Here is an 11,972-nt window from a genome sequence, read left to right as displayed (position 1 = left end):
CACACTTGACTTTACATATATTGTAGTGTCTATGTTCATAGCCTCATCTTGGTCTTTTTGCCTTTTTTTTTTTGTTGAAAATTTTGCAATAATTAAGCCAATGGATATGTTCGTTGTATTATATTTGACGGGTTTTCGACTCGTAGGACAACTGTTTGAAGCTGCTATGTTTGGTTGTGTGAGATCCCACGTCGGTCGGAGAGGGGAACGAAACATTCTTTATAAGAGTGTGAAACTTTCTCCTAGTAGATGAGTTTTAAAGTTGTGACGTTGATGATGATATGTAACGAGCTAAAGTGGACAGTATCTGTTAGTGGCGATATCGGGCTGTTATAAATAGTATCAGAGTTAGCATCGAGTGTTGTGCTAGCGACGACGTTGGCCCACAAGGGGGTGGATTGTGAGATCTCACATTGGCTGGAGAGGGGAATGGAATGTTCCTTATAAGGGTGACAACGATACGTAACGGGTTAAAGCGGACAATATCTACTAGTGACGACATCGAGATATTATTGGGTGCGAAGGAAACTCATAGGATCGTTATTAAATTTTATGTAAATAGTCACCATCACTTGAATGGAGTGTTTTTCGATTAGATTTTTAATGAATTCTTTACATAAATAGTAGAAGGGTTGAAATTTAAGTTTTTATTTTGTTCCATTGGAGTTTCAAACTTTTGACTTTTTGGTCCATGATATATGCTCTAAGTAGTTGACTTTTTGAAGGTTCAAGTTCAATAACATGCTTTAACTACGTGACACAGTGATCCACTAAAAAATACTTAAAAAATTGAAATTTATCATCTATATCAATAAGGTGCACATTCCTTTTCAATGGCTCAATCGTAGGAACTTCAAAGTTAAACGTGCTTACAAAATATGTTGAAAGGACCCGTGTTGATTTATGGAAATAGTCCCACTGGATGCTCACCGTACACCGCCATGACTCTCATTTTTCGGTGATGGATGAACAATGGTCACCGTCTCTTTCAATTCTTTACGCTTTTAGTATGGTTTAAATATGTAATACGAAACCAATTTTAATTTTAAATAATATAGCTATTTAGAACTCATAATGTATGAGGAACAGTGGTAGGGTTCATAAGGACCAAGCAAATAGCACAATGTGCTTGTTTTGTAGTGTCAACTTGGGTTATTTAGTTGATTCGGCTGATAATGTGTACTTCAGTGCGTGATGTGAGTCAACGATAGTGGAGGGGACAACGTCTCAATAGGTACGTATAGATATCATAATTCGAGTTCTAAGTGGTTACAAGTGATACTAACCTATTAAATCACATCATGTTAAAAAAAATGCACCTGGGTACGATTATTACATGTGCTAGATTGACTGAAGTGTCGTCACATATCGAAAGCCACGTTTCGAGCTTGAATTACACTTGATCTTGTTAAATCTCTCGTATTTTTTCAATTATCGAGTGTCTCAGTTAAATAGTTGCCTTATTTGCCATAATTACGATGGGAAATATTGGTCTCTTAGCTCTCGTTTTTGTTGAGTCGTGTCATCCAATGACAATGAATGGACTTTTGTAGTTTCACAAAAACCAAATTAAACCCAACAAAATCTTGCTGGAAAGAAGTTGACTTCACATACCTTTGACTTTGGGAAAGGTTGGACACAAAAATAATTTAAATAATTAAATTTTTTCAAGTCATAGTCAACTAGTGAATAATAAATAGAGATGACATGGAAGTCAATTTTTTTTTTAACAAAATTTCATGAAAAAAAATATATGGGTGAAATTAATAAAAATACTCTAATACTTTTAAAAAAACATTATTAGATTTTTAAACATAATATCCTTCCATTTTAATTTTTTTTAAATATATATTTACTATTATTAGTATTTTCTTTTAAAAATAATATTGAAGTTTTAACAATAAAAATATCCTTAAAATTAAAATTTTTTTATTAATACCTTCAACTTAAAAAAAAAAAAAAATTCTTACTTATATTATATTTAAAGAATACCTATAAAATTTTAAAAATATATTAACATCCTTTATCTTTATAAACAAAAAATAAAAAATTAAATCAAAATCGACCGATTATAAATTATCACCAAACTTTATGTTATTTTTAAAAATTTATGAATACTTTTTGAAACTCGATACTATATCGAGTATTTTTGAACTTTTTAAAATAATTTAAAGGTGATTTTGAAATTTTTAAAAAGTTAAAAGGGTATTTTTGAAATTTTTTCTAGATTTTCTAAATCATTTTAAAAGTTTAAAAATATTTTTGAAATAAATATTAACTATTTCCATCTAAAAATTATAATAATAAGGATATTATTAAAATTTTAAAAATTAATTTTTTTTTATGTAAATGATGGAGTTTAAAGATATTTTTATTAATTTAGAAAATTAATAAAATTCATTTAAAATTTTCAATGCAAAAATTATACATTAAGTCGACAATTATTGGATAAAATATATAATACAAAATAATAAACTGTTTAAAAAAAAAACAGAAATTAAAATTACAATATTTTATGTCAACTCGACGTCGTTTCAATATGAAGATGATTTAGATAGAAGGAGAGGCGTGGGCTCCACAAGCGTGCTGCCCAAAATATCCCATCAAAAACCAATTTTTACTATTTCGTTCCACGTGTCACTTACGTCATATTTTCACATTTATTATTATTTTTTCAATTTTAAAAATAAATTAAATATAAGTGTTTAATTAAATAAACACAAATCAATTAAATTCATATAAATTAGTATAATTGTGTTTATTAGTGGGCAGACCGTTATTATATGTCTTTTAATGAAAATATTTCAAAACTGACAAAAAAAAAAAAAAAAAAAAGACAAATTATTCAAATAAATAATTAGTCAATATATTTTTTATTTTATAAAAACTTACAGTAAAATGGCCACCCCTAACCCAGTAGATAAAGTACATTATACAGTTTGTTTTAGGAATTGACGACTTACCCATTTAGTGATTTTGTCACCGTACGTTCCAAAAATGGGGTACTATCGGCCGAGTGAATTCAATAATAGACGCCTATTGACATTTCAGCCTTCTCCTTTCAGGGCCTACCCGAAAGAGAATCTAATGTTTTTTTGTTGTGAATATCTGTATATTTTTTCTTTCAATGGAGAAGATCCGTCGACATAAGACGAAGAGAAGGGTTTATCTATTTCTTTGTTGGAGGAAAGTCACACATCAACTAATTTAGGGAATGATCATGAGTTTATAATCAATGAATACTATCTGTATTAGTACGAGGCATTTTTGGAAAATACTATCTCCGTTGATTGATGACTTGGTTCGTATCACAAAACCTTGACCAAAGACCCAGTGTAATCATAGGGTTGGCCATTCAAGGAAGCCGTTCCATATGTGTCCTGAATTCACCCGAGCGTAGTTCAGCTCGATCAAATTCATGTTTAACCTAATTCGCATCATAGCGGGTGTGGCAAGCTAACACAAATTCATTTAAATTGAATTTAAAATTAAACTAAAAGAGAAAATATATATATACAGTTAAAAGGGTCAGATGTTGGGTGTAGCGGAAGCACGTGACCCCACGCCTTTTCTTTTTCCCTTTTCGACCAAATTATTTTTATTTATTTCATCTTTCCTTTTTCCTTTTTCCTTTTTTATTTTTTTTTTTAATTTTTTTGCGTCCCCAAATTTGGCACACAAACATTTATGTCGTGTTTTTTTTTTAATAATAAAAAAAAATTAATTTTTGATTTCCCCAAAATAATATTGGAATTTATAAATATATTTTAATTGTCGAAATAATAATAATAATAATAATAATAATTAAAAAAAATAAAAGCAAAGGAAGTGGTAATTGGGCAATCCACTAAATGGGCCACAAGTGGGCCAGATCCGCATCCGCTTGTCTCACCCTTTTATGATTCATCTTGCACAATCCATTCAAACAAACAAAATAAATTAAAATATTTATTAATATTATTCCAAAATATCATTTCCTCCTTTTAAAAAATGAAAATAATATCTTTTTTCAAATTTTTTTTAGACCTATCCAAAATTTGAGTTTCTTGGATTAAACCGACCCGCACCATTCTAACTTTGAATTCGAACAGAACTTTCGATTCTCGATTTGAGAGAACTTTCATCATCCAACACCTCCCCTCTAGTACGCCTCCCCTTTGAGCATACATACTATTAGTACGACTAAGTTTAGGGCATGACTTTGATACCATGTTAGATAAACACGACTCTCCACAATGGTATGATATTGTCCACTTTGAGTATAAGCTTCCCCAAAAGACCTCGTACCAACCATAAAATTTGAAAATTATGAGACGGGTTAGTTTCAAATATCGATTAATGGTATATTCGAAAAAAAATAAAATAGAGATATGGCTACGTTGTTTATTAATTAATTTGTCTTAGCCACCAAACTCCAGTTGTAAGATATGGCTACAAAATCATTAAATAATAATAAAAAAATAAAAAATAAAAATACAGATCAGATTTGCAAGTAATATTCGATTAACAATTAAATATCACTACATTTTTGTCTCATACTAACTCTAATTAATCAAAATCTTGTAACATTAAAGTATGTATAATTTAAATGAGATAGCTTTAATATTAGCCAACAAAACAACCTTGTTCTTAGGTTTTTGTGACACTCGAGTACGTAAGGGATGTTTGAATGAACCGAAAACCATGTTAAAATGAGAGTAATTCTGACGATAAAATGACTGAGAAAAAAAAAATTATTGTGAGCCTCGAATGCATAGTAAAAAAGTGACTAAAGTATCGAACAAATGGTTTACTTTGTTTGAAGACTCCAAAAGAAAAGAAGAAGAAGAAGAAGAAGTCGAGTCTCGATTAAGGGGAGACGTACTTTGTTCGAGGGGAGGTGTTGAATGAAAGTCCCATATCAGTTAATTTAGAAAATGATCATGGGTTCATAATCAAGGAATAATATCTCTATTAGTACGAGGTATTTTGGGGAAGCCCAAAGCAAAGTCATGAGAGTTTATGCTCAAAGTGAACAATATCATAATGTAGAGATCCGTGATTTCTAACTATTGGATGATGAAAGTCCCACATCGGCTAATTTAGGGAATGATCATGGGTTTATAATCAATGAATACTCTCTCCATTGGTTTGAGGCATTTTTGGGAAGCCCAAAGCAAAACCATGAGAGTTTATGCTCAAAATGGACAATATCATACAATTGTGGAGAGTCGTGTTCGTCTAAAATGGTATCACTCTCATGCTAATAGATTGGTAAAAGAAAAGGGGAGGCGTACTTTGTTCGAGGGGAGGTGTTGGATGATGAAAGTCCCACATCGGCTAATTTAGGGTCAATGAATACTCTCTCTATTGTGTTGAGGCAGGCCTTTTAGGGAAGCTCTCTCCATTGGTTTGAGGGGAAGCCCAAAGCAAAACCACGAAAGTTTATGCTCAAAGTGGACAATATCATACTATTGTGGAGAGTCGTGTTCGTCTAACACCAACAACATTACCAAATGCACCTAAATTCTTAAAACTTTTTAATTAGGTTATTTCCGATGTAAATTAATTTTTTTGTTTTTATATCCAAATATATTAATTAAATATTTGACTCGAAAATACAAAGACATGTTTTTTTTTTTTTTTTTTTTTGAAAAACAGACAACAATGTCATATTATGTCGAGGGATCACAATATTAAAAGAATAAAGTAAAATAAAACCAAACTTTAATCCATCCAATACATTCACATGCGATTTATTGAATTTAATCTTCCTAAGTTTCCACTTTATAAAATGAGCTTAATTTTTCACGCGACAAGACAAAACCAACAGAGATTTAATAAATAAATAATAAAAAAAAAACATTTATAAACTAACTTGTCGGATTTTACTCTAATTTAGCATTTAATTTGTGAGTTTAGTAATAATAAAATTAATCACTCGACTATGTATTATTTTTCGTATTATTCAAGGATGGAAGAGAATGGTATTTTGGTAAATGTGTAGTAAAGTGAGGGTGAATTGGTCATTTGACAAAAAAATTATGATGGCCCGCGCTGTAGCTGATCCTAGGTGATTCCGTCACGTCACCATGAGAGCTTAGGAAGAAGGGAATAAAAATATGAAAATATGGGAAATATATTTACAAAATAATTTAAATTACTGATTTATTTATTAAAATTTTATTAATTTTATATTGTAAAAAAAAGAAAAAGAAAAAAAGGAATTAAATTAGCCGAGTTGGTAACTAGGGATTGGATAGTTAACAATGTTCCCTAGGCAAAGCCGTCTAATTAAATCTCTCTCTCTCTCTCGTCTCTGTTTCTCTCTGCTTTTGTTCTTGCTACAGTTTCTCTCTGCTTTCTGTTCCGGCTATGGTGATGAAGCTTGTGTGAGAGCGTTGGATTCCTGAAATTTGTGGAGTTTTAAGAACTGAGAGAGGAACAGTGAGGAGATTTTCTTGAGAGGAACAAAAGGGATTAAGGAGCGCAAAAAAGGGGAAAAACTGTAGTCTGAGAGAGAGATATACGCCGGAGATGCTTTTCCTGCGTCTGAAACACGGCGTAGGCGAGGGAATGCAGTGCTGAACGCTGGAGGAGAGTGAGTGAAGGAGGGGGGAAAAATGCGTGAGGGACTGTTATGTGATGAGACTAATGATGTTATCTCCGGCATTAACAAGAAGAAGAAATCGGAGGAGGATAAGGATGATAATGATGCTGGGAAGTTGACTCGGCTTCCTCAGGTGGTTGTTGCTCCGCCTGTGGTAATCGTCGGTCGGAATCGGTCACAAGCTGGGAATAGGAGGGTGACTCCGACGACGATTATAACTACGCAATCTACTCTGACGACTGCTGGTTCTGAGACTGCTGGAGCTCCGGTTGCTGTTTCGACGACTGCGGCGGCGACCGCGGTAGAGAAGCCTCTGCCGAACGGGGATCTTTACACGGGAGGTTTCTCGGGCGGTGTGCCACACGGATTAGGGAAGTATTTGTGGACCGACGGGTGTATGTATGAGGGTGAGTGGAGGCGAGGTAAGGCCTCGGGGAAGGGGAAATTCTCTTGGCCTTCTGGAGCTACCTATGAAGGCGAATTCAAATCTGGTCGAATGGAGGGCGTTGGTACTTTTATTGGATCTGATGGCGATTCGTATCGCGGATCATGGAGTTCAGATCGGAAACATGGACTCGGCCAGAAACGGTATGCTAACGGCGATTTCTACGAAGGGACTTGGAAGAGGAATCTCCAAGACGGCCATGGTCGGTACGTTTGGAAGCACGGGAACGAGTACGTCGGCGAGTGGAAGAACGGCGTGATTTCTGGTCGGGGAGTCTTAATCTGGGCGAATGGGAACCGGTACGATGGACAATGGGAAAACGGAGTTTCTAAAGGGAACGGTACGTTCACTTGTGCTGATAGCAGCTGGAATAAGAACATGAAAATCCATCATCTGAATGGGACTTTCTATTCAAGAAATGGAAGCAATCTTGGCTTCAAGAGCAATGGACTGCTTGAGAATGAGAACTTAACCATCACATTACGGAAGAGATCATCGGTGGATATTGCGAGAGGGAGTGTGACAGAGAGGAATTTCCCAAGGATTTGCATATGGGAATCCGATGGTGAAGCTGGAGATATCACCTGTGATATAATTGATAATGTAGAGGCGTCGATGTTGTATATGAATGGGTTAGATTTAGATCAAGATCTTTTTAAGCAGTTTAGGAGGAACCCCTGCTGCTTCACCGGCGAGGCCAAGAAACCAGGCCAGACGATTTCCAAAGGACACAAGAATTATGAACTGATGCTTAATCTCCAGTTGGGTATCAGGTAAGTTCATAAGATGGGTCGTTTCAGTTGAGCTTAATCAACAAAATTCTCTCAATTTTCTGACTCTGATTTCACGCTGTTGTGATGCTATTTAGACATTCCGTTGGAAAGCATTCTTCAGTAGTGCGAGAGCTTAAGCCCAGTGATTTTGATCCAAGGGAGAAATTCTGGACGCGGTTCCCAACTGAAGGGTCGAAGACTACGCCGCCCCACACATCGGTCGAGTTTCGCTGGAAGGACTACTGTCCCGTGGTGTTTAGGTACCGATTACTTCTGTTCCTCTTATCCCATTTTGGGGAAAGATTCATGCGTTTGAGTTCTGATTTTCTGCATTGATCAATGTGTTTACAGATGCTTGAGGGAGCTATTCCAAGTTGATCCTGCTGATTACATGCTAGCAATATGCGGGAATGATGCCCTCAGGGAGTTTTCTTCGCCAGGCAAGAGTGGAAGTTTCTTTTACCTCACCCAGGATGATAGATTCATGATAAAAACAGTGAAGAAATCTGAAGTCAAGGTTAGTTGCTTCCCTTTTAGTCGATGATATAGTGCACTTGCGTAATCCTCTTAGAAGATTACTTGGATTGTAGACTACTCCAAGTTGTTCTGGTTTGAAGTTTTGTAGTCAATTCTCAGGTTCTTATTAGGATGCTTGCAAGCTATTATCAGCATGTCTCCCGCTATGAAGATTCCCTTGTGACTAAATTTTTTGGTGTACATTGTATCAAGCCAATTGGTGGGCAAAAGGTGCACATCGTTGACATTGAAATTAGATTTCTTACATGTTTTTCGATCGTATCTAATAGAAGTAATTTGTTATTGTGGAAACTAGACTCGGATCATTGTGATGGGCAACTTATTCTGCTCTGAATACCGAATCCATAGGCGATTCGACTTGAAAGGATCCTCCCATGGCCGGACAACAGGTACTCCTGAGGGGGAGATTGACGAAACGACAACTTTAAAGGATCTTGATCTCAACTTCGTGTTTCGCCTACAACGCAACTGGTTTAATGACTTTATGAAGTAAGTGCTGTAAATGGAGTTATAAACTCTTTCACTCTGCTTCACCCTTTTGTTTTTGGAAACCTTATTATCATCAAACTTTTGTTCAGGCAAATAGATCGAGATTGCAAGTTCTTGGAATCTGAAGGAATCATGGATTACAGTCTTTTGGTTGGTCTTCACTTTAGGGATGACAACACATATAACAAAATGGGGTTATCTCCATTTCTTCTGCGAACTGGTACGGGATGCTTGTCCTTTCATCATCAGCCTTGGGGGGCGCACCCATTAAAAACATACAGACATTAGAATGCTGAGTTACAATACCTCTGTTCTTTGCAGGCAACAAAGATTCATACCGGAATGAGAAGTTTATGCGTGGCTGCCGTTTCCTAGAAGCAGAGTTACAAGACATGGATCGAGTCTTGTCTGGACGGTGCGTTTCTTTTCTTTTCTTTTTAAGTTCTGTTGCTATCATGAAATGTGAATTCATCCTAGAGTGAATGTCACTAAATTTATTTTCTCAAGTGGCTGAATTTATGTCAACTTTTGAAACTTCTGGCTTGGTGAATTAATGTGCACGTGATAGTTAAAGTTGACCATAAATTTGGGACTATATGTATTCAATTATTTCTGCAATGAATTGTATTGGGTTTCTTGAATCAAATGGATGGGTTGTCTGTACCACTTCGTGGGGCTATTCAGTAGGTAACAGGTTTTATATAGTGTAGGACATATACAGGTTATGGTCCTAACTACGAGTTATTTCTTGATTCTTCTTATCAATCACTCAACAATTATGAACACTGCTCAATGATTCTCCAATCTAATGGTTCTCTGATATAGTTTTTCATTTTTGTGTTTACAGAAAGTCATTGATCAGAATAGGAGCCAATATGCCAGCAAGAGCGGAGCGTTTAACAAGGCGAAGCGACTTCGATCAGTACACCCCAGGAGGAATGAATCATTTAGCTCCATCTCGCAGTGGTGAGATCTATGAAGTAGTCCTCTACTTTGGGATCATTGATATCTTACAAGATTACGACATAAGCAAGAAACTAGAACACGCATACAAGTCCTTACAAGTTGACCCCAGTTCAATCTCAGCTGTCGATCCCAAACTCTATTCCAAACGATTCAGAGATTTTATTGGGAGGATATTTATTGAAGACAGGTAAATGCATTGATAGTCGTTAGTTCAATACAAAGATTAATGCTGTGGCTGTCTGTCTGTCTGTCTGTCTGTCTGGCTGGCTGGTTGGTTGGATTGAGATGTAAAGTAATGAACTTAAGATGACCCCCCTCCTAGCAACAGCTCAATAACACTAGGGAGAAAAAGGAAGCTGCATAGATGGTTGGCGTCGTCCTAAACTTCCACACCGTCGTCGAAAGACTGTGTCGAGAAGGAGGGAGCTAGTTGAGACATTTGTACAGTGTGTTTGGTGCTGTGTTGAAAATTTTTTGGTGTGAGAAGAGACATGGGGGTGATAGTAGTAGTAGTTAGTAGAAGTGGAGAAAGAAAGAGGAATAAAAGAAAGATAGTGTACAGAGAGAGAGTTGGATGGGGATTAACCAAATTTGTGTTAGAAATGAGAGAAAAACAGAGAAAAGAAGGAAGAAGAGGACCCATATGAGAGAATTTGGAGCTCTTTTTCTTTAGTCTTTTGTCTCTTCTGTTGAACCAGATACTCTCTTAATAGCTTCCCCATCTCTTTCAAACACAAAACGCTCAGTCAATGGACTCAGCCCCCACCCTACCCTTCCCTTCCCTTTCAAACCGCTCTTTTTCCTGTTGAATGAAGTGGGCATTCCATGTGGCCTTGCCTTTTTCAGGCTGTGTGTGGCCACCCAAATAACTCACCATAGAAAGCAGAGAAAGAAAAAAGATGCCCTCCTCGCTGCCTGTGGTTGCCTGCCTGCCTGCCTGCCTCCCTGCTGCCTGCCTGCTTGGCTGCCATGGCAATGCCATTTCTTTCTTGTTCCTGTATCGTTTGATGACTGTAAATTTTTAATTAAATTCTTTATTATTTTTTTTGTTCTTTTCATTTCCTTGATGGGATTTTTAACGATTGTTTTTATGGTATTTAGATGTGATTAAAGGTGGGATTTTTATATGGTAAACAGCTGAATCCCTTGAGATTATATCTGCTACCTCTCTCTCTGATCAAGAAAGATTATTATTCCTTTTTTCCTAAATTAAATACAACATTATGGGATTTAAACATTATTTAAATTATATATATTAATGGAGGGTGCTTTGCACGTGATGGATTCCAGAGAGATTGGAAGGGCAATTGAGTCATTTCACTAATGGAGGGGAAGGAGCTAGGGTTTTTTGTTTTTTGTTTTTTGTTTTTCACTGCAGAGGTCAAAAAAGTAATAATCCATAAAGAGAGGGAAGAAGAAGAAGAGACAAGGACCCCACCATTGAGACGGAGTGGGACCCACTAAACCTGTACACTACCAATTTGGCTTCTCTTTTTGACCTTGTTCTCTTTTTTGCCCTAAGAAGGGCTGTTTTACAATGCGGCCGTTCTCATGTAAGCCTGCTTGTGGGACCACGTGGCATTTAATCTAAAAGTTCCTTGAATTAATACAACCGTTTCAATTATTTAATGAGGGCCATTACATTATTTTCAAAATTAATAATTTTTTAGACTTCCTTTAATTTCCTTCACACATTTATTTTTATTTTTATTTCCACCTTCCTCTATAATTGCTAAATTATTTTATTTTATTTTATTTTATTGGTATTTGTCTTATTAATATATTCCATTGCCAAAAATTAATAAATAAATAAATAAAAAATCTCTTCCCCTTTCAATTTCTTTTCTGACAATTTCATTTTCATCCTTTAAAAGAATAAAAATAAATAAAAATTTCAAATTCATTATCATTGCCACAATGAAACCCAGCCAAACAGTTTCTACATACCAACACGAGTTCTTTCAGTATATTTTGTCATCCAATTATAAAAATAAATATTTTTTAATATCATATTTGCTCTAATTCAAATCTAATTTTCTAATTATTATTTTAATTAATAATTTGAAATTGTGAAGGTAGAGAAATAATAATATTTTTTAAAGTAACATCTTAATGAAGATCTAGGCAACAATTAATCATAAAAATAATAAATATTAAATATTGTAAAAGGAGA

General features: G+C 35.2%; 1 protein-coding gene across 1 annotated transcript; it reads left to right on the top strand.

Moving 5' to 3' along the window:
- The first annotated feature begins 6,242 nt into the window (after positions 1–6,242).
- On the top strand, positions 6,243–10,954 carry LOC111788402 (phosphatidylinositol 4-phosphate 5-kinase 2). The gene is made up of 8 exons (XM_023668737.2): positions 6,243–7,807; positions 7,903–8,067; positions 8,159–8,324; positions 8,444–8,554; positions 8,640–8,833; positions 8,923–9,053; positions 9,155–9,248; positions 9,681–10,954. The coding sequence occupies exons 1-8, from the start codon at positions 6,603–6,605 to the stop codon at positions 9,988–9,990; spliced, it is 2,376 nt and encodes a 791-aa protein (XP_023524505.2). The 5' UTR covers positions 6,243–6,602; the 3' UTR covers positions 9,991–10,954.
- The last annotated feature ends 1,018 nt before the right edge of the window (positions 10,955–11,972 follow it).

The sequence above is a fragment of the Cucurbita pepo genome, chromosome 2, assembly GCF_057944985.1.
Source record: "Cucurbita pepo subsp. pepo isolate OVF chromosome 2, ASM5794498v1, whole genome shotgun sequence".
Taxonomy (NCBI): Eukaryota; Viridiplantae; Streptophyta; class Magnoliopsida; order Cucurbitales; family Cucurbitaceae; genus Cucurbita; species Cucurbita pepo.
The sequence above is the reverse complement of the archived record's forward strand: the minus strand, read 5'-3'. Positions and strand labels throughout refer to the sequence as shown.

Excerpts from the sequence above, each read along its gene's own strand:
- LOC111788402 (XM_023668737.2), top strand. The coding sequence starts at position 6,603 with ATGCGTGAGGGACTGTTATGTGATGAGACTAATGATGTTATCTCCGGC. Across the intron at positions 8,555-8,639 it reads AGCCAATTGGTGGGCAAAAG|ACTCGGATCATTGTGATGGG; the intron begins GTGCACATCGTT and ends TGTGGAAACTAG. Across the intron at positions 8,834-8,922 it reads TGGTTTAATGACTTTATGAA|GCAAATAGATCGAGATTGCA; the intron begins GTAAGTGCTGTA and ends ACTTTTGTTCAG.